This window comes from Mus caroli, chromosome 1 (assembly GCF_900094665.2).
Source record: "Mus caroli chromosome 1, CAROLI_EIJ_v1.1, whole genome shotgun sequence".
NCBI lineage: Eukaryota > Metazoa > Chordata > Mammalia > Rodentia > Muridae > Mus > Mus caroli.
This window is the reverse complement of record NC_034570.1, coordinates 5,879,316-5,899,194: the sequence shown is the minus strand read 5'-3', so window position 1 is coordinate 5,899,194 and position 19,879 is coordinate 5,879,316. Positions and strand designations below refer to the sequence as shown.

Here is a 19,879-nt window from a genome sequence, read left to right as displayed (position 1 = left end):
TTTTTTTTTTTTTTTTTTTTNACTTTGTAGACCAGGCTGGCCTCGAACTCAGAAATCCGCCTGCCTCTGCCTCCCGAGTGCTGGGATTAAAGGCGTGCGCCACCACGCCCGGCGTTAACTTTCTTTTAAACTTATTTTTTTTAAACATTTGATGACAAGCAATTTCCTTAACACTTAAAAAAGAAGACAGGTTGGTGGCAAACATCTTTAGTCCCATCCCTCAGGAGACAGAGGCAGGTGGATCTCTGTGGATTTGAGGCCAGCCTTGTCTATTTAGTGAGTTCTACACAAACAAACAAACAGACAGACAGACAAAAAGACAAATATAATAACAGGATGTTTTCTTTAAAAGTGTTCTTACAAGTTGGCGATCAGTAATTCTCAAACTGTGACCTTCCCATCATTAACCTACCAGCCAGACACCCTGCTCAAAATGTAAATTTTCAGGCTGTTCCCAGACACCATTTTTTTCTGGAGTGCTGCGTTTGATTCTGATGGTTGCTTAAGTCTGGAATTACTGTGGACTTAACCCCTCTCATCTTTATACAGTATACAGACTACTTATCTTGCCCAAAGTGCTTTACAACTCTAGTTTACTAAGTCCTCATTTCCTCTTGAATATACTTTCTTCATGAAGGTTTTCTGATCTGTTCTGACAAGTTCCTGCCTCATAGTCCAGGTTGGCCTTGTGCTGGATCTCTCTCCATGCATCAGCCCTCCAGGGCACTAGGGGTCTTTTGAAAATAGCAACTGCTTTCCCAGTTTCTGCGTAATACAGAAAAACAAATGTTTTTTCGAAAACAAAAAGAAGGTAATCTGTCTCAAGGTGTTTTGATGTTAACACCTTAAAAATTTAACTTTTTAGGGAAGTGCTGTTCACCGTTCAAACACATGTATATTAAAAAATAATAATAATTTAAATTTCTTGTGGCCCAACCAAAACAGCCAGATTTTGCCACCGGACACCAGCTGTTGCTCACTTCTTGTTAATTGAGAGATCAAACTAGAGCAGTAGAGTACTTCATTATAACTACGAATAAGATAGAAGCTCAGTTACCGCACTTGCTAGCTAAGTGGTAATTAAAAAAAAAATGACATCGTATTTGAAAAAACTAATATACTAAAAAAAAAAAAAAAAGTAGCCTCATAGAAAACTCCCTCTTCCATGTTCTTAGGACCTTTAACCCGGACTTCCTAGCAGTGGTGGTGGACTTTGGACCCTCTTCCACACCAATCCTTTTCACTTTTGTTTTCCCCAAGCACACTCCTTTCTGCGCAAGGGGAAAGTGCAGGGGGACACTGCACCCTAGGAATGTGATTTCTCTGACTCTTTCTCCTGGGCCATAGAATGGGGGACAAACTACAAAAGAGACCCAGTTAAAAATACAACTACCGACAAGCTCCGCGAATCATCGACTTCCTTTCTGCCCCCACCTTCCGAGTGCCTTCCTCTTCCTCCTCCCCGCGTGCGTCCAGTCGCTTTGCATCACGGTATTTGAAGTTCTTTCTGGACGGAAGCGCCTAGCACTGCTTCGCGAGAGAGGAGCCGGAAGACTCTCGTTCCCAGAGGGCAGAGCAGAAGCTACGCCTGCGCAGTCTCAGTGAGGGCGTGTATGTCTGTGTCTGAGGGAGAGAGCGAGAGTGAGTGAGTGTGAGTGCGGGGTGGGGTGGTGGCCGTTACGTTCGGGGCAACGGCTAAGACAGTGGAGAAGTGAGAAGAGAAACAACGTCCGGCGCTTCCGCCTTCGCCTAGGAGGAGGAGGAACTGGTAGGAAAAGGAAAGCCATTCGCCCTGGGCCTGGACTAGACCTCGTCGGGCCGGCGGAGGTCTGGCTATGTGCCTTTGAGGGTCGCTTGGGACGCCGAGCGAGAGCCCAGAGCGATGTCTCAGCCGCCGCCGCCTCCTCCGCTGCCGCCGCCGCCGCCTCCCCCTGAGGCTCCGCAGACTTCGTCGTCTCTGGCGGCGGCGGCTTCTCCGGGGGGCCTTTCGAAACGAAGGGACCGAAGAATCCTTTCCGGGAGTTGCCCGGATCCCAAGTGCCAGGCGCGCCTCTTCTTCCCGGCCTCGGGTTCTGTCAGCATCGAGTGTACCGAGTGCGGACAGCGGCACGAGCAGCAACAGCTGCTGGGAGTGGAGGAGGTGACCGACCCGGACGTAGTGCTGCACAATCTGCTGCGGAACGCGCTACTCGGAGTGACGGGGGCTCCCAAGAAGAACACGGAACTGGTAAAGGTGATGGGCCTCTCCAACTACCACTGCAAATTATTGTCGCCGATATTGGCACGCTATGGAATGGACAAACAAACGGGCCGGGCCAAGCTTCTACGGGACATGAACCAAGGCGAACTGTTCGATTGCGCGTTACTTGGTGACCGGGCCTTCCTCATCGAACCAGAGCACGTCAACACAGTGGGCTATGGCAAGGACCGCTCCGGAAGCCTCCTGTATTTGCACGACACTCTCGAGGATATCAAACGGGCTAATAAAAGTCAAGAATGCCTCATCCCAGTGCATGTGGATGGGGATGGACACTGCCTAGTGCATGCTGTGTCTAGGGCTCTAGTAGGCCGAGAGCTCTTCTGGCATGCTCTGAGGGAGAATCTTAAGCAGCACTTTCAGCAGCACCTAGCCCGATATCAAGCCCTGTTTCATGACTTTATTGATGCTGCCGAGTGGGAGGACATTATCAATGAATGTGACCCTCTATTTGTGCCACCTGAAGGTGTCCCCTTAGGCCTGAGGAATATCCACATATTCGGCCTTGCCAATGTGTTACATCGTCCCATAATTCTTTTAGATTCCCTCAGCGGCATGAGAAGCTCTGGTGATTATTCAGCCACCTTTCTACCTGGCCTCATACCTGCAGAGAAATGCACTGGGAGAGATGGTCATTTGAACAAGCCAATCTGTATTGCGTGGAGTAGCTCTGGTAGAAACCATTATATTCCCTTGGTAGGCATAAAGGGAGCTGCCTTGCCCAAACTACCCATGAATTTGTTACCTAAAGCGTGGGGTGTGCCTCAGGACCTTATTAAAAAGTACATCAAGCTTGAGGAGGATGGTGGCTGTGTTATTGGAGGAGACAGAAGTTTGCAGGATAAGTACTTACTTAGGCTGGTTGCTGCTATGGAAGAAGTCTTTATGGACAAACATGGTATCCATCCTAGTTTGGTTGCTGATGTACATCAGTATTTCTACAGAAGGACTGGGGTGATAGGAGTTCAGCCTGAGGAAGTTACAGCAGCTGCTAAAAAAGCAGTAATGGACAATCGCCTTCATAAGTGTTTGCTTTGTGGTGCCCTTTCTGAACTTCACGTCCCTTCTGAGTGGTTGGCTCCAGGAGGGAAACTGTATAACTTGGCAAAAAGTACTCATGGGCAGTTGAGGCCTGACAAAAATTACAGCTTTCCCTTAAACAATTTGGTTTGTTCATATGATCCAGTGAAAGATGTTCTGCTACCAGACTATGGATTGAGTAATCTAACAGCTTGTAATTGGTGCCATGGCTCTTCTGTGCGAAGAGTCAGAGGAGATGGCTCTATTGTGTATTTGGATGGAGACAGAACTAATTCTAGGTCTACTGGTGGCAAATGTGGTTGTGGCTTCAAACACTTTTGGGAAGGTAAAGAGTATGACAATCTTCCAGAAGCTTTTCCTATCACGTTGGAGTGGGGAGGAAGAGTAGTCAGAGAAACAGTATATTGGTTTCAGTATGAAAGCGATCCATCTTTGAATAGTAATGTTTATGATGTTGCAATGAAACTTGTTACCAAGCACTTTCCAGGTGAATTTGGGAGTGAGATCCTAGTTCAGAAAGTTGTCCACACTATATTGCATCAGACTGCAAAAAAAAATCCTGACGATTACACTCCTGTAAATATAGATGGTGCTCATGCTCAGAGAGTTGGAGATGTGCAAGGACAAGAATTGGAGTCTCAGCTACCAACTAAAATTATTCTTACTGGACAGAAAACAAAAACTTTGCATAAGGAAGAATTAAACATGAGTAAAACTGAAAGAACTATTCAACAGAACATCACAGAACAAGCTTCTGTGATGCAGAAACGGAAAACAGAGAAATTAAAACAAGAGCAAAAGGGGCAGCCCAGAACTGTTTCTCCAAGTACTATTCGCGATGGGCCATCATCTGCACCTGCCACCCCCACCAAGGCTCCCTACTCACCTACCACTTCTAAGGAGAAAAAGATTCGAATAACAACTAACGATGGACGGCAGTCCATGGTTACCCTTAAGCCTTCAACAACCTTTTATGAGCTTCAGGAAAGTATAGCCAGAGAGTTCAACATTCCTCCATATTTACAGTGTATTCGATATGGCTTTCCTCCTAAAGAGTTAATGCCACCCCAGGCAGGGATGGAAAAGGAGCCAGTTCCTTTACAGCACGGTGACAGAATTACAATAGAGATCTTAAAAGGAAGAGCAGAAGGTGGTCCATCCACTGCTGCACACTCAGCCCACACTGTGAAACAAGAAGAGATTGCTGTTACTGGTAAACTGTCATCTAAGGAACTTCAGGAGCAAGCTGACAAAGAAATGTACTCCTTGTGTCTTTTAGCTACATTAATGGGTAAGAGCAATTAAACTATGATGGTGTATTTTTATTGTGAGTATAAAATACTGAGGGTTTTTTTTTTTTTGTTGTGGAGAGGGAAAAGAAAAACCTGTTGTTACCATAAATATTTGATTCTATACATAGGAGAAAATTATTTTCCTTAGTGTTTGGTAGTAGATACTAATATTATTGAGTGAATTAGAACAGCATGAAACTACAGAATGAAAGTAGTTACTCAACTGTAAACAAGATTAATTAATTTTATTTCAAAATTTATTTTAAAAAATGTGTTTATAGTTAAAGCCCTTTCTTTTTCTCCCTTTCTGAGCTCCATCTTGATCATTTTTCATTTATTTTTAATTTCATTTTCCTGTCTGTCATGTGATTTCAGGACTTCCTGTTTGATGAATTGCAGTTTCTGGTGTTTATAGTCTCACTGCGCTCCCACCTACTAGCCTATCTCTTCCATTTCCTGTTCTTCCTTCATTATGTTTTTCTTATGTGTATGATAGGTTTTGTGTTTAATTTTATGGTTCAGTGACTCTGGCATAATTGCAGTGAATAGCTTGTAAGAAGCAAACAAGAAAGATGGCAATGGGGTTAGGAATTTCTTTTTGATGATTTAGTATAAATTGAAGGAAAATATACTATCAGCTAAATACTGTAATTTCAGCCTTTAGATAATTTGGGATCCTGCCTAGTGGTACGCTATTTACATTATTTGCTTAACCTTTGTCTTTAAGTTGGTGTGTTAACATGCTTTACACAGTTTTCAAGTATGAAGAAAATTTAAAGGTTGTTAGAAGAGACTTAATATTGTTGAGATTAGAACTTTTTGCTAGAAAAGGGCTGGCTTTTAATTCTGTTTTCTCAGACTACTAAATAGTAGTGAATTGGGCCTTGGTCTACTATAATGATTTGTTATTACTGGCTTTAAGTTGGGAGCCTACTCATGGGAGATATAAAAGCTGTACAAACTTTCAACTTGATATTGTCCATTTTGGTTTGGTAGGCATAAAAACTGAATTGGGGAAACCATCCTAGGTATTTTCTATATTTCTGAGACATTGTGGTTTCTTAGAGATTTTGTGGAATAGAAGAATGGCTGTATGATGTTGGGAATCAGAAGACACAGTTTGATTCTTGGCTCAAATTACTTAGTGATTTCAGGAAAACTATTAACTCCCCAATATTTCAATTGCTTCTGTACAAAAGATCACTTGTAGTTGATATGAACATGGGTAAAGTATTCCCAGAACTCTGAAAATAACATCCTCATAAAATGGGCAAAATTAGGTATATACAGAATTTTTTTTCTGACTGCCTGGTCAGAAAATATTTTAAGACTGGCAGTTTCCTAAGTTAAAACAGGGTGATAATGTCTGTCTTAAAAGAGGGTAAATTTGAACATTTATGTGGTGAATATCTCCTATTGACTTTGTATATCCCATAGCTAGTGCCCAACGAATAGTAAGCAATTTGAAGGGTTTTGTTTTGTTTTTAATTGAATTTAACATGTCTAAAGAAAGACTGTAGCCGGGCGTGGTGGTGCACACCTTTAATCCCAGCATTTAGGAGACTGAGGCAGGTGGATTTCTGAGTTCCAGGACAGCCAGAGCTATACAGAGAAACCCTGTCTTAAAGAACAAAACAGAAAAAAACAAAACAAAACAAAAAACAAAAAAACCAACAAAAAAAAGAAAGACTGTATCTGCAGAAATGGAATGGATAGTCAGCATTCAACATTGAAAAAGAGTCTGAAAAGCAGAATTTGGCAGTGCTTATACACTGTTGTACAAAAGAGAAATTTATCACCTGGGGTTCATGATAATTCTGGTAACTAGAAAGGAATCTTTGCTGAAGGATAGGAATATTTGTATGAGTCCTGGTTTTTGGCGCTTCTGCCAGAACACCCTCTTTACCTGATTCCATGATTTTATAAGAGCATTTACTTTTACCATTCATTTAGCTTCATTTGATAACAGGGGAGAGTGTAGGTAAAGATTCCATTTACTCCGTTGTAGATTAATACATTGGCATGGGTGAGATTATGAATCAGTAGTCAAGTATTTGCTTAGTATGGTAATATATTCTGTAATGAAAGTTAGTAAAAATACTAGCTTATAATTACTTTTCAAAAAGTATTGATTTAAGCTTCCTGCATCTAATTTTCTAGGAACCAGTTTAGACTATGAGTTCCCCAAGATGCTACCTTCTATTCTGATCCTTTGCTGAGGAAGTCTTCTGATTTTATAGCTTTTATCAAAACACAACCAACCAACCTTCTTTTCTGTAGACATAAAAAATGATAAACCTCAAATATATCAGTCATAGAATTTTAGAAAAATGTCTTATTTGATTACACACACACACACACACACACACACACACACACACACGGTTCGGGGAGAGAGAGGGGTATGTGTGTGGACTTGTAGTAGCCAGGGATGTGTTTTTCCTTTTTTGGGGCTGTTTTTTTTAGCTAATGGCTTCAGATGGTTCAATTTATCATGCTGGGGAGGGTGTGATAGAACACAGTTTATATCATGGAGGTCATGGGGTAGAGAAAAGGGCTGTTTTGAGCTTTTGTTTTTGTGGTGCTAAGATTATACTTAGGACCTTACCTTCTTATGTTTTTAAGTACAATATTCATTAAATAGATTTTTGTATTAGATCAACAAAATAATATATCAGTCATCTTGGTATGGGGCATTCATGGAAACAGTCACGGTTGCTTTGAAACATATAATGGTAGTATATTTCACATATACTTTCAGTACATTTTATCCAGACCATTGGAGTTTATTTAATTTAGTTTTTGCAGACTGCCATCTTCATTATTTGTATAGTGTTTAAATCAACCCCCAACTATGACTTTGCAAAATATATTAGTACAATTCCTTGTAGATCACTTGTTTGTATTTTATTATATGATAACTTTGGTAGATATGATCTACCATAAGATTTGGCTCATTTCTTTTTTCTTACTATTTTCTGATTATCATAGCATTATCAGGAGGTAAAGATAGGTTTAGTGAAAACAAAATTTGACTGTAGTTTAGTTATCTCTGTTTGCTACCAACTTTTGAAAAATGGAGAAGCTTATTGGATTTTATTACACTGTTTTTCTTCCTGAAAGGACTGTGGCTTTTTACTGTATACTTTTAAAATATAGGCCCTATTTGGGTCAATCCCCAGCATCCAAAATTCTCATAACACTTGTAAATTCTTTTTTTCTTATTGGTGAAGGTGGTACTGGTAGTTGAATGCAAGATCTCATGCATGCTTAGCAAACGTGTTTCTACTTACTAAGCCCATCATAATACCCCAGGATTTTCCAAGATCACATTTGGAATTCAGATGTTTATTTTTTTAGGTGATGTTGGATCTCTATATTATTATTCTCTCTTTATGTTTTTCTTCAAATGCTAGGTGAAAGTTTGTAATCTAGATTATGCTTATACATTTATTTATGGTGGTATTCCTTATGTGCCAGTGAATGGTTTCAATTTTTTATATGTAGTACATCTGTAGTGAGAATAGTCATAAAGTTGAATATGATGTTGATCGTATACATTATAGGTAATTTATGTAATTATACTTTGAAGATTAAGTTAATCACTTCTATGATTTAGCCATTTGATATATTTTACTTGCTTTTATTTTCTTCCAAAGAATTCCAATATATATAAAGTAACATGTGGTTGTTTTTTGTTTTGGTTTTAGTTTTTGTTCAAGACAGGGTTTCTCTGGGTAGCTCTGGGTGTCCTGGTACTCACTTTGTAGACCACATGGCTTCAAACTCACAAGAGATCTACCTGCCTTTGCCTGGAATTAAAGGTGCACACCACCACACTCCACCTTGAAACAAGGTTTTTAATGTAAATTTTAAAAATTGAAACTAGCTTCTGTTTTTTTTTAAAGATTCTAATATATATATATATTTATTTAAGATTCTAATATATATATATATGAATGAGTTATGTACACTGTAGCAGCTGTCTTTAGACACACCAGAAGAGGTCATCGAATCTGGTTAAAGATGGTTGTGAGCCACCGTGTGGTTGCTGGGAATTGAATTCAGTACCTCTGGAAGAGCAGTCAGTGCTTTTAACCGTTGAGCCATCTCTCCAGCCCTAAAAATCGCTTCTGAAATAGAAAAGAAACAGTAGATAAAGTAGAAGAAAATCATCTGTAGTACTTCTGCTATGTATATCTCTGTTAGAGAGGAGAACTGAAGGCTCTAGGAAGGATTCCAGAAGAAGACAGTGAAAAGAGATTATTTATGGTGGTTTATTTTCTATCTTCACACATAGTACATCATCTAGAAATGTTTTACTGTTGTACTATGAAAAACAGCTGACTATCAAGTAAAACTAGTTGGGAGACTATCACAGAATACTGTGTTGATATAATGGAGGTTTCACCATAATATTCCTCTTCTCTTAAGAGTTTGTCCTAGGGCTGGAGAGATGGCTTAGTGGTTAAGAACACTGACTGCTCTTCCAAAGGTCCTGAGTTCAAGTCTCAGCAACCACATGGTGGCTCACAACCATCCGTAATGAGATCTGATGCCCTCTTCTAGGGTGTCTGTCTGAAAACAGCTACAGTGTACTTACATAGAATAAATTAAAAAAAAAAAAAGTTCGTCCTAAAAAGATGGAGCTCCGTTTTGTTTTTGCTGAGTTTGATTTATTAGTCTTGAAACAAGGTGATGGTGTTTGTTAGGCTTTACAGATTCAGTTATGGTACTGTCATTTTTTCCTCTTTTCTTACATGCATGTGTGTACAATACTTGTTTGCCTAGTGCCCCCAGAAGCCAAAAGAAAATGTCAGGTCTCCTGAAACAGCTGATTGTAAGTGGCCAAGAATGTGTTGAGAATTGAACCCAGGTCCTTCCTGTAGAAGAGTAGCAGGTGCTCTTAACGACTAAGCCAGAAAAACAAATAAAAAAAACCTCATTTGTGGTACTCATTCTATGTGTTTATTCAACCACTATTAAGAATGCAGTTGTTCAGTGCTGTGCCAGGTCCTGGGAATAGAAAGTCTAATGAACCACTGACCTTTTCCTGAATCTGAAAACCTTTTAGTTTAAAAGAAGAAAGAAAAAGTACACTAAATTAGCCAGCAGTATAATAGTGGCCTTGGTATTTCTGTAAATATTGATATCAAAGTAGGTATTACTCAACCACTCAGATGAATTGTAGAGGAAGTGACACTTACATTTAATTTTATACTTTATTTTTATTGTACCTATTTAATTTGTGTGTGTGTGTGTGCATGCGTGTACATGCTCCACAGCACATATGTGTAGGTCAGAGGACAGCTTGAGGGAGTTGGTTCTCCTCCCACCATGAGGGTCTGGGGATTGAATTTGGATTGTCACGCTTGGCAGTAAATGTGTGCCTGTACCTGATGAACAATTATTGAATTTTAAGTTTATTCTTTAAACTGCCTTTTAAGGAATATGTAACAATTATTGGTCTTAGGACACTGCAACAGTTTGCGTTGTGTCATAAAAATTAAGGCAGAGGGAACTGGGCTTGATGATGGTGTGTGCCTAGAATTCCAGCACTCAGGAGGTGGAAGAAGAGGAAGGATGATTGGGAGTTCTAAACTAGTCTCAGCTACTTGGTGAGACCCTGTCTCACAACAGCAAAACAAAAGTCACGGGAAGGTGTGGGGTGAGGCTGGTAGAGAAGGACTAGCTCTTGTATTACGTAAAAAGGGATCTTGGGCTTTTATCTATGTTCTTTTCTTTTCTTTTCCTTTTTTTTTTTTTTTTTTTTTTTTTTTTTTTTAGACATTGTCCTATAACTTACACTGGCCTTAGGACTTCTTGTGGAGCTGAGGATTTCTTTTGGACTACTTTGCTTCAGTATGGGAGATTTAACTCTACATGAACAAGGGAGTTGGGGAGGACAAGACTCAGGGAAAACCAGTTGAGTGGGGGCAGTAATATAGGCAGGAGACAGTAGTAATATATGAAGAAGGTACCATGGAGACCTTTATGTGACTGTGGTGGGCTTGTACTAAGATCCTGATCTCTAGTCCCCTATCTTATTTATTTCTCTTAGCAACAAAGATAACTTACTGGAGGTATTTATATACCAAAGGGAATAATTTCTTTTTTCTATAGCCGGTTAATATCGTGCATTTTTATAAAGCAGGACCGTGAATAGAGCTGTCATGTTTGTTTTAACATGATTTGAACTCTAGTAGGTGTTTAATTTTAGGGTTATGTATGAACTTTGGATTGGTGTGAAGACTCATACTGTATCTTGCCACTGCTGCATGATCTTGGGAGAATTATTTAAGCATTGTTCTGAGCTTTGTTTGCTTGTAAATGAAATAGAACTTAGTTGTGACTGGAGAAGATGATGTTAAAGGTACCTTCTCAGCTCAAAGATAGGTGAATAATAGCAGCTTAGATGGTATTATACTTCCTTTAACCTATTACCATTTCTGGGGCAAAAATTAGTTCTTGGGTGATAGAGATTAAAAAACTTTACCCTTAATGTATAAAATTAAACAAAAATACATAACATAAACAAAATAGTATAGTAGGGTTATCTGCTATTCATAATTTATGAGGAGTGCAGCTGATGAGACTTTATGGGGAGATGATGAAAAACAAAGAGATACATGACCTGCTTAAAGATGACATGGTCTGGAGTGTGAAGTGCTAAGAAATGTGCTATTTTTCACATTACTCTCACTTTGGCACCTGTTCAGATTCTTACCCCCAAAAGCCAAAACAACAACAAAAAACCCCAAACCAACCCCAAGCCCTGCTACCCTTATGTTTTCCAAATAATATCCTTGAATATTTTAGAAAAACTGTGACTATTTAGGATAAGAATGATCATAATTAAATGAAAGGTTATCACCATAGAAAGAAATTTTCTAGATAAAATTTGGTCAGTATAGCTGTTATTAGTATAGGAGTTATTAGTTTATTTGTACTTGGGGGTATTTGATATTTTAAGTCAAACTTTCCTCTATGTTTTCATTTAAATATAACCATTTTGGTAATAGTACTGTATTATTAGTAAAAAGTGTTTTTGTAATTGAATGTTCTAGTTAAATGAAGGTTCACATGCCAAGGCTTTTAAAAGTTTATATTTTAAATTGGTTCACTAAAGATAAACTTTATGGGGCTGGAGAGCACCGACTGCTCTTCCAGAAGTCCTGAGTTTGGTTCCCAGCTACCACATGGTGGCTCACAACCATCTGTGGTGGGATCTGTTGCCCTCTTCTGGTGTGTCTGAGGAGAGCAATGGTGTACTCATATACATAAAATAAATAGATAAATCTTGGAAGAAAAAGAAAAAAAAAGATAATTTTAGCTGAGTGTTAACACAACTTCATATTCCTCTTTATGGTATGGGGAAGGATTGCAGACATATGATTAATTAGCATCAGTTATTTCCATACAAGACTCAGGCCCAGCAGTATAATTTTCTAGTAAAAAAGACAAAAGTTAACCCACTATTGCTCTGTGTTCTTATTTTCTATGATGTAATGATGAAAATAATGAAAGTATAAAGAAGCCGCGCATTGGCATATTCTATTCTTCCATTCTGATGCTTTCAAATACTGTTATCTTTTTTCCCTTTTGTTGGTAGGGATTGAACTCTGGACTTTGGGAAACAAAAAAACAACAAGTTAATAGCTTATATTTAATCTCTACTTATTTTTCTCCATGGCTATTTCTTTTTCTTTGCTTTTTACACACACGTACACAATACAATTCTGTATTCTAGTTAAAAGTGAATGAATATCTTTTCAGTTCCTGACCAGTGTTTACCAGCAAGTTTTCCTTGAGGAACTCTGAAACTTCAAATATATTTTGTTTCATATGCTCAGTACTGATTTGTGCAGTTTTAAGGATATTTTTGTTAGCTCCTATATTTAAAAATTGAGGGAACTTATTAAAAATGTAAATTGTTATGGTGTCCTGAAAAGTGACATGGGCCTTCAAACACTGGGTTAGGCTTCTCTGTAACAGCAGTTGGCAGTAACTCTCACCTTTACATGGTCCGTCCCTTTTCTGGAATGCCATTGTATCTGTGTTATAGTCATTGTGGATCTGGGCCCTGCAGTCTCCTTTAGGCTAACCTGTGTCAGCATAGTCAACGATGGCCCTCTCATGTTTGCGCTCACACTTGGTCTGCTTTTGTCTTTTAGGAGAAGACGTGTGGTCTTATGCAAAGGGACTTCCTCACATGTTCCAGCAGGGCGGTGTATTCTACAATATTATGAAGAAAACTATGGGTATAGTTACATTTTGCTTTTATTCTTGGATAATGTTTCCATCTAAGCTATTATAAACTTGAGAACACTCAAATAGGGGCCCAGTGAGATGGCTCAGTGGGTAGAGGCACGGCCCGTGCTGACAAGCTTGAATTGACAACCTGATTTTCACCCCTAGGACCTCCATGGTAGAAGGGGAAAGGCAGCTTCTGCAGCTGTCCTCTGAGCTACACAGTGCACTGTGGCCCATGTGTACCACACCCACACCCACACCCACAGAGCCATGTACACACACATACACACAAAAAAGGTCANATACAGTAATAGTATAAAAGGATAGTCAGGATAGTTTATTAAAAATACTGACAGTTGGGCATAGTACCACATGTCTATACTCCAGGTTGGAGTATTGATACTGGAGAACTCTTGAGCCCAGGAGTTCCCACCCAGCCTGGGCAATACAATGAGACACCCCACAACCACCATTTTTCCCCCCAAAATCTAGTTTCTTTGTTACACGTTTTTTCCCATACTATCTTTATTGGTTAGTTGGGAATTTCACATCATGAACCATGATCACATTCCCCAGTCCTCCCAGATCTCCCCAACCCTTGTGGCCTTACCCCCTCAAAGGAAAGCAGGAAAAAAAACCCATCCAGTTTGTGTTGCCCATATACTCAGTGGAGCATGGTCAAACTCCCAGTGGCCAGTCCCTTAAAGAAAACTCAAGTCCTTCCCTACCCACACCTCTGCCAGAAGCCATAGTTGTGGAGAGCTATACTTCAGCAATCTTTATCTCAATTTTTAAGATTTCTGGTCAATAGCTTTCTGTCTAGGCTGTTACTTTTTTGAGGGAGGTAGGATTGACATAGAAGCCTTCCATGTCCCTCTGAGTCTGCAGTCATGGACACTACTGCCAGAGTATCTTCCTTGCCCTTTATAGTGAGTGGATGATGGACTTCCACGTAGTTTCTTGCAACAGCATGGCCCATGGCCCTATTTCTTAAAGATTTATTTTATTTTAAATTATGTGTATACATATGTGTGTGTGCACATGAGTGCAGGTACTCTCAGACACCAGAAGAAGGTGTTGGATTCTCTTGAGCTGGAGAGACTTTGAGCGGTCCAACCCAATGTGCTAGGAACTGAACTGAGTCCTCTGAAAGAGCAGTACATGTTCTTAACCATTGAGCCATCTCCAGTTCAAGAGACTCCCCCCCTCAAGCCCTCGATTTTTTCTTTCTTTCTTTTTTTTAAAGTGTGTGCATATTTCTTTCCTTTTTTTGGTCCTCCTTTAGTGTTAGGGTTTGAACCAAAGGCTTCACTCATATTGTTGTACTAGGGTGACTTTTTGTGCATGGTTCCTTTTGCTTAGAATAGGCGTTGGTAAATTAGCCTGAGGGACATGTCACATCTGTTGCTTGTGAAATTTTGTTGGCATGTAGCCATATTCTTGTCTACATACTACATATTGCTGCTTTTGCAGTACAGCACTAGAATTGAATAGTACTAGAGACCTTACAGTATACTGTAATCAAAGTATCATAACCATGTCCTTTAGAGAGAAAAGCCTTTTTCTGTTTTGTTTTTAATTATATAAAGGATTTTTATTTTTGCATATGGAAGGAAGTCAGATGTCTATGGTCTATGATCTGGTAAATAGCTTTCTTGCTAGTAAAGTCCTGCAGCAGTATAGGATATAACATGGCAAGAAACAGGGATAATGAATGTGTCTTACTGTTTTAGTATATATAGGCAGGTATTAGTAGTTTTCATTATCATTGCTGAATAATATTTTATCTTATTTTAAAGATTTATCTATTATTATATCTAAATACACCATAGCTGTCTTCAGATGCACCAGAAGAGGGCGTCAGATCTCATTGAATGGTTGTGAGCTGCCATGTGGTTGCTGGGATTTGAACTCAGGACCTTTGGAAGAGCAGTTGGTGCTCTTAACCACTGAACCATCTCTCCAGCCCTATAGTATTTTATTGATTGAACATATTACATTAAAAAATAATACAGGCTGGAGAGATGTCTTAGCTGTTGATTAGGAGTGCTTTCTGCTCTTGGCAGAGGATTAAAATTCAGTTTCCAGTACCAACTTTGGGCAGCTCACAATCCTATAACTCCAGCTCCAGGGAAGCTCTAGCCATTTTCTGGCCTCTACAGGCATCCTTCCTTATACATGGAACATAAGGTCACAGACACACACACATACACACACATACACATTTTAAAAAAAGATCTTAACCAAAAGACATTTGAACTGTTTTCGATTTTTAGCTGCTATGAATCTAGCCCTGTAAACATTTCATGTATGTACAGGTTTTTGTATTCATATAAGCTTTTCTCTTTTCTTTTCCTTCTTTCCTCCCTCCCTCACCTCTCCCTCCCTCCCTCCCTTCCTTCCCTCTTCTTCTTCCTCTTCTTCCTCCTTATCAATATCATTGTTATTATTTTGAGATGGGATTTCTCTAGCTGTCCTGAACTGGTACTGTAGACTGGGCTGGCCTTGAACTCAGAGATCCGCCTGCCTCTGCCTCTCCAGTGCTGGGATTAAAGGCATGGGCCACTATACCTGGTTTCATGTAAGTTTTTCATTTCACTTTGGTAAATACTTAAATGGAGCTTATGATCATATGGTGAGTATATATTCATCTTTGTAAGAAACTTCTGTGACTGGGAAAATGGCTCAATTGATGTAAAGGGCCTGCTCCATAAGTGTGAGGATCTGAGTCCAGGGCATGGTGGCATGTGTCTGTATTCCTAGCAGAGTCAAGAATATTCCTGTAACTGGATGGTCAGCTAGTCTTGCCAAATCAGTGAGCTGGGGATCAGGTGAGAGGAAGATAATCAGTGTTGACCTCTGGCTTCCACATGCACACACGTATGTACACACTCTGCCACCATATAATACACACACACACACACACACACACACACACACACAATCACTCATATAAACTTCCATATCGTTTTCCAAAGTGATTAGACCATTTTTCATTTTGTTTTAAATTTGTGTTGGCATTTGGTAGTGTCACTTGTATGCGTATGTGCTTGTGTGTGTATGTACAGGTACATGTGTATGTTTGGGTATGTGTTCATGTATGTATGCATGTGGAGACCAGAGGACAACTACTTCAAATGTTGTTCCTCAAGAGTTGCCCACATTGATTTTTTAAAAAAAAATTATTTATTTTATGTACGTGAGTACACTGTTGCTGTCCTCAGACACACCAGTAGAGGGCAACAGTTCCCATTACAGATGGCTGTGAGCCACCATGTGGTTGCTGGGAATTGAACTCAGGACCTCTGGAAGAGCAGTCAGTGCTCTTAACCACTGAGCCATCTCTCTAGCCCTGCTCACATTGATTTTTGAGATAGGGTCTTTCACTAGCCTAGAGTTTATTGAATAGGCTAGGCTAGCTGGCCTGTGAGTCCTAAGGGTCCTTTTGTCTCTGCTGCCCTAATGCTGGGATTACAAGAGCATATCACCATTCCTGGCTCTTTTATATGGGTTCTGAGGCTTAGACTAGTTTTTGTTTATATATATTTATTCGTTTATTTTGGCTTTTTGAGATAGGGTTTCCTCTGTGTAATAGCTCTGGCTCCTGGACTTGATTTATAGACTAGGCTGGCTGTGAACTCACAGAGAACTGCCTACCTTTGTCTCCCTAGCACTGGGATTAAAGGTGTGTGCCACAATGCCCAGCTTAATTGAAAAGTTATTATTTTAAATTACGTGTATAAGTGTGGGTCTGTGGATGTGAGTGCAGATGCTTCAGAACCCCTGGAATTGGGATTATTGGCAGTTGTGAGACGCCAGTAAGGGTCTGGGAACCAAATTCTGGTCCTCTTGCAAAAGCAGTACTCACTGTTAATCACCGAGCCATCTTTCCAGTTCCAGTTATTTTCTGGTTTTGTTTTGTTGTTTTGTAACCCTAGTTAGCTTGGCACTCAGTCAGTGATCTCTCTCCCTCTGAGATGAAGCTGTACCATTTGACTGAGTTTTTGTTCTTAAAACACAAACCTCGGGCTGGTGAGATGGCTCAGCGGTTAAGAGCTCCAACTGCTCTTCCGAAGGTGCTGAGTTCAAATCCCAGCAACCACATGGTGGCTCACAACCATCCATAACGAGATCTGGCGCCCTCTTCTGTCTGAAGACAGCTACAGTGTACTTACAGATAATAAATAAAGAAATAAATTAAAACAACAACAACAACAAAACAACAAACCTCTTCACAGGTTTATAGCATTAGCCCACTGTGGTTTATTTCTCCAATACAGTGATGTTGAATATCCTTTGATGTATTTGTTTGTTTTTTCTTTTTGCTCAGTGTTGAATTGTTTTTATTTATTTATTTATTTTTAAAGATTTATTTATTTATTTTATGTAAGTACACTGTAGCTGTCTTCAGACACTCCAGAAGAGGGCGCCAGATCTCGTTACGGATGGTTGTGAGCCACCATGTGGTTGCTGGGATTTNTGTCTTCAGACACTCCAGAAGAGGGCGCCAGATCTCGTTACGGATGGTTGTGAGCCACCATGTGGTTGCTGGGATTTTAACTCTGGACCTTTGGAAGAGCAGTCGGGTGCTCTTACTCACTGAGCCATCTCACCAGCCCTTGTTTTTATTTTTTTACTATTAAATTTTGTGTTTTATGTACTATCATTGATCAGATGAGTGTTTAGCAAATGTTTTCTTGACTAACTTGTCCTTTCATTCTCTTGATATCTTTTGAACATGAGAGTTTTAAAAATTTAGATAAAATCCAGTTTAACAAATTTTTCTTTTATAGTTCATGCTTTTCCTGTTCAACCCAAGGTCATGAATATTATATACTGTTTTATTCTAAAAGTCTTATAGTTTTAGGTTTTTATATTTACTTTCAGGTGTATTTTGGATAATAATTATAAAAATGTTGTAAGTAGGCTTGGTGGTGATGATGTATGCCTTTAATCCCAGCAATTGATATGCAGGGGTAGGCTTCATCTCTGTGAGAGTTTGAAGCCAGCCTAGTCTACAGAACTAGTTCTGGGACAGCCAGGGCTACACAAAGAAACCCTTTCTCAAAAAAAGAAAAGAAAAGAAAAAAGAAAAGTTGTAAGTATAAAAGAAGTTAATTTTTTTTTAATGAGTTGCAAAAGCATAAATCAAGATTTGTTTCTAATTGTGGATGTTCAATCGTTCTTTTACTATTAAAAAGTCTATATTTTATCCATTGAGTTATCTTGATGCCTTCTCAAAAATTAGTTAACAAGTTATATATTTGGAAAGGATAAATTAATACCATATGCAAAATTGCTTTAAAAGTCACTTGAAGCCAAGTGTGGTGACATATATCTATAGTCACAGCTTCTTAAGACACGGCCAGGCAGTGGTGGTGCAGATTTCTGAGTTCGAGGCCAGCCTGGTCTACAGAGTGAGTTCCAGGACAGCCAGAGCTATACAGTGAAATCCTGTCTCCAAAAAAAAAAAAAAAAGCTGAGACACTCAGGAATTTGAGGCAGGAAATTATTACAAGTTCAAGGCCTATTGGGAAACCTAGCAAGACCTTATCTCAAAATTAAAAAGGGCTGGGAATGTAGTTTAGTGGTAGAACACTTGCATAGCATGAATAAATATGTAAGACTATGTGTTCAACTCTGAGATTACCCAAACCAAACAAAACTCAAGCAATTAAATATATATATATATATTCTAGAGTTTTTGTCCTTTTTCTAATGCCATGACTTGACTACTGTATTTTTATAGTGATTCTTGAAATCACTGAATATTTCTTCTGCTCCCAAATGTTTTTTGAATATTCCTGGTCCTTGTTTATTCACACAAGCTTTAGGATCAGGTTGTTTTATTTCAACAACAAAAAAATTCTACTGGGATTTTTTTATTGTCATTTCATTAAATGTATAGACAAATCAGAAACATTTGATAGCTTAACAATACTGTTGTGCAATTTATGAAAATGTTTCTCCATTTACTCTCTCTTACCCAGATTTTATAGTTTCAGCATACAGACATTGTAGGTATTTTATTTTTGGACTTTTAATCCTGTTATTAAAAATTGTTTCTTATTGTTTATTACTAGTGACTAGAAATAAAATTGGCTTCCTGTGTTAACATTGTACCTTGTAACCTTCCTAATAAGCTCATAAATACTGTTTTAGTAGGTTCCCCCCCCCTAGGTTATGTAGGACAACATGGCTTTTGTAAATAAAAGATAGCTCTTGCTTTCATCTGTACGTCTTATATTCTTTTCTTACCTTATTGAAGTGGCTAGGACTTTGAGTTCAGTATTGGATCCCTTGGAGCTGGAATTATTGGGGAGTTGGGCCACCTGATGTGTGTGCTGGAATTGAAAGGAGAAAGAAAGCACACTGAGCTGTGAAGCCTCTCTCCAATCTCCTGTTGGGCAGGCTTTCACTGAGAATTTAATTTCAATTTCTGGAATAGGTTACTATTCCTAAGCTTATTTCTTCAACATGTCTGTTCATTTCATCCAAGTTGTCAAATGTAATGGCATCAAGTTGTTTTTATAGTATTCCCTTGTCGTCCTTTAATGCCTGTAGCTCTTTCTGATGTTGGTCATTTGTGCACCCTCCCTCGCTCCATTTTGCTACTGCTCCGGCTAATGTTTGGGTTACCAGTTTTATTGGTCTTTTTCAAAGAAACAACATTTGAATTCATGGGTTTTTCTCTTCCCCTTTGCTTGCTTTAGACAGGAGATATAAAGGAAGATATAAACCTAATTGTTGTTTTAGTTCTAATTCTTTTGTGGGTATTTTTGTTGTTGCTTGGTGGTAGATAAATACATAAAATATGAACAATATTGAGAGTGTAAAATTTAATGTGAAGTTTCACACTTCTGTTTTGAGTGCCAGTTCTAACTTTAAGTTCATTAGTTTTATTTTTATTTGAAAGTTTTTCTTTAGTAATAAAGTTTTGTTTTGTTTTGTTTTGCTTTTTTCTAGACAGGGTTTCTCTATATAGCCCTGGCTGTCCTGGAACTCACTCTGTAGACCAGGCTGGCCTCAGAAATCC

The 19,879-nt window shown here is 39.0% G+C and overlaps 1 protein-coding gene across 1 annotated transcript in view; it reads left to right on the top strand.

The window, feature by feature from the left end:
• Positions 1–1,608: 1,608 nt before the first annotated feature.
• Positions 1,609–19,879, top strand: part of Vcpip1 (valosin containing protein interacting protein 1) — a 25,015-nt gene continuing 6,744 nt past the window's right edge. Inside the window, exons 1-2 of the mRNA XM_021155371.2 lie at positions 1,609–4,589; positions 12,765–12,851. Coding sequence (XP_021011030.1) covers positions 1,883–4,589; positions 12,765–12,851 — 2,794 coding nt within the window. The 5' untranslated portion in view covers positions 1,609–1,882. The remainder of the gene's footprint in view (positions 4,590–12,764; positions 12,852–19,879) is intronic.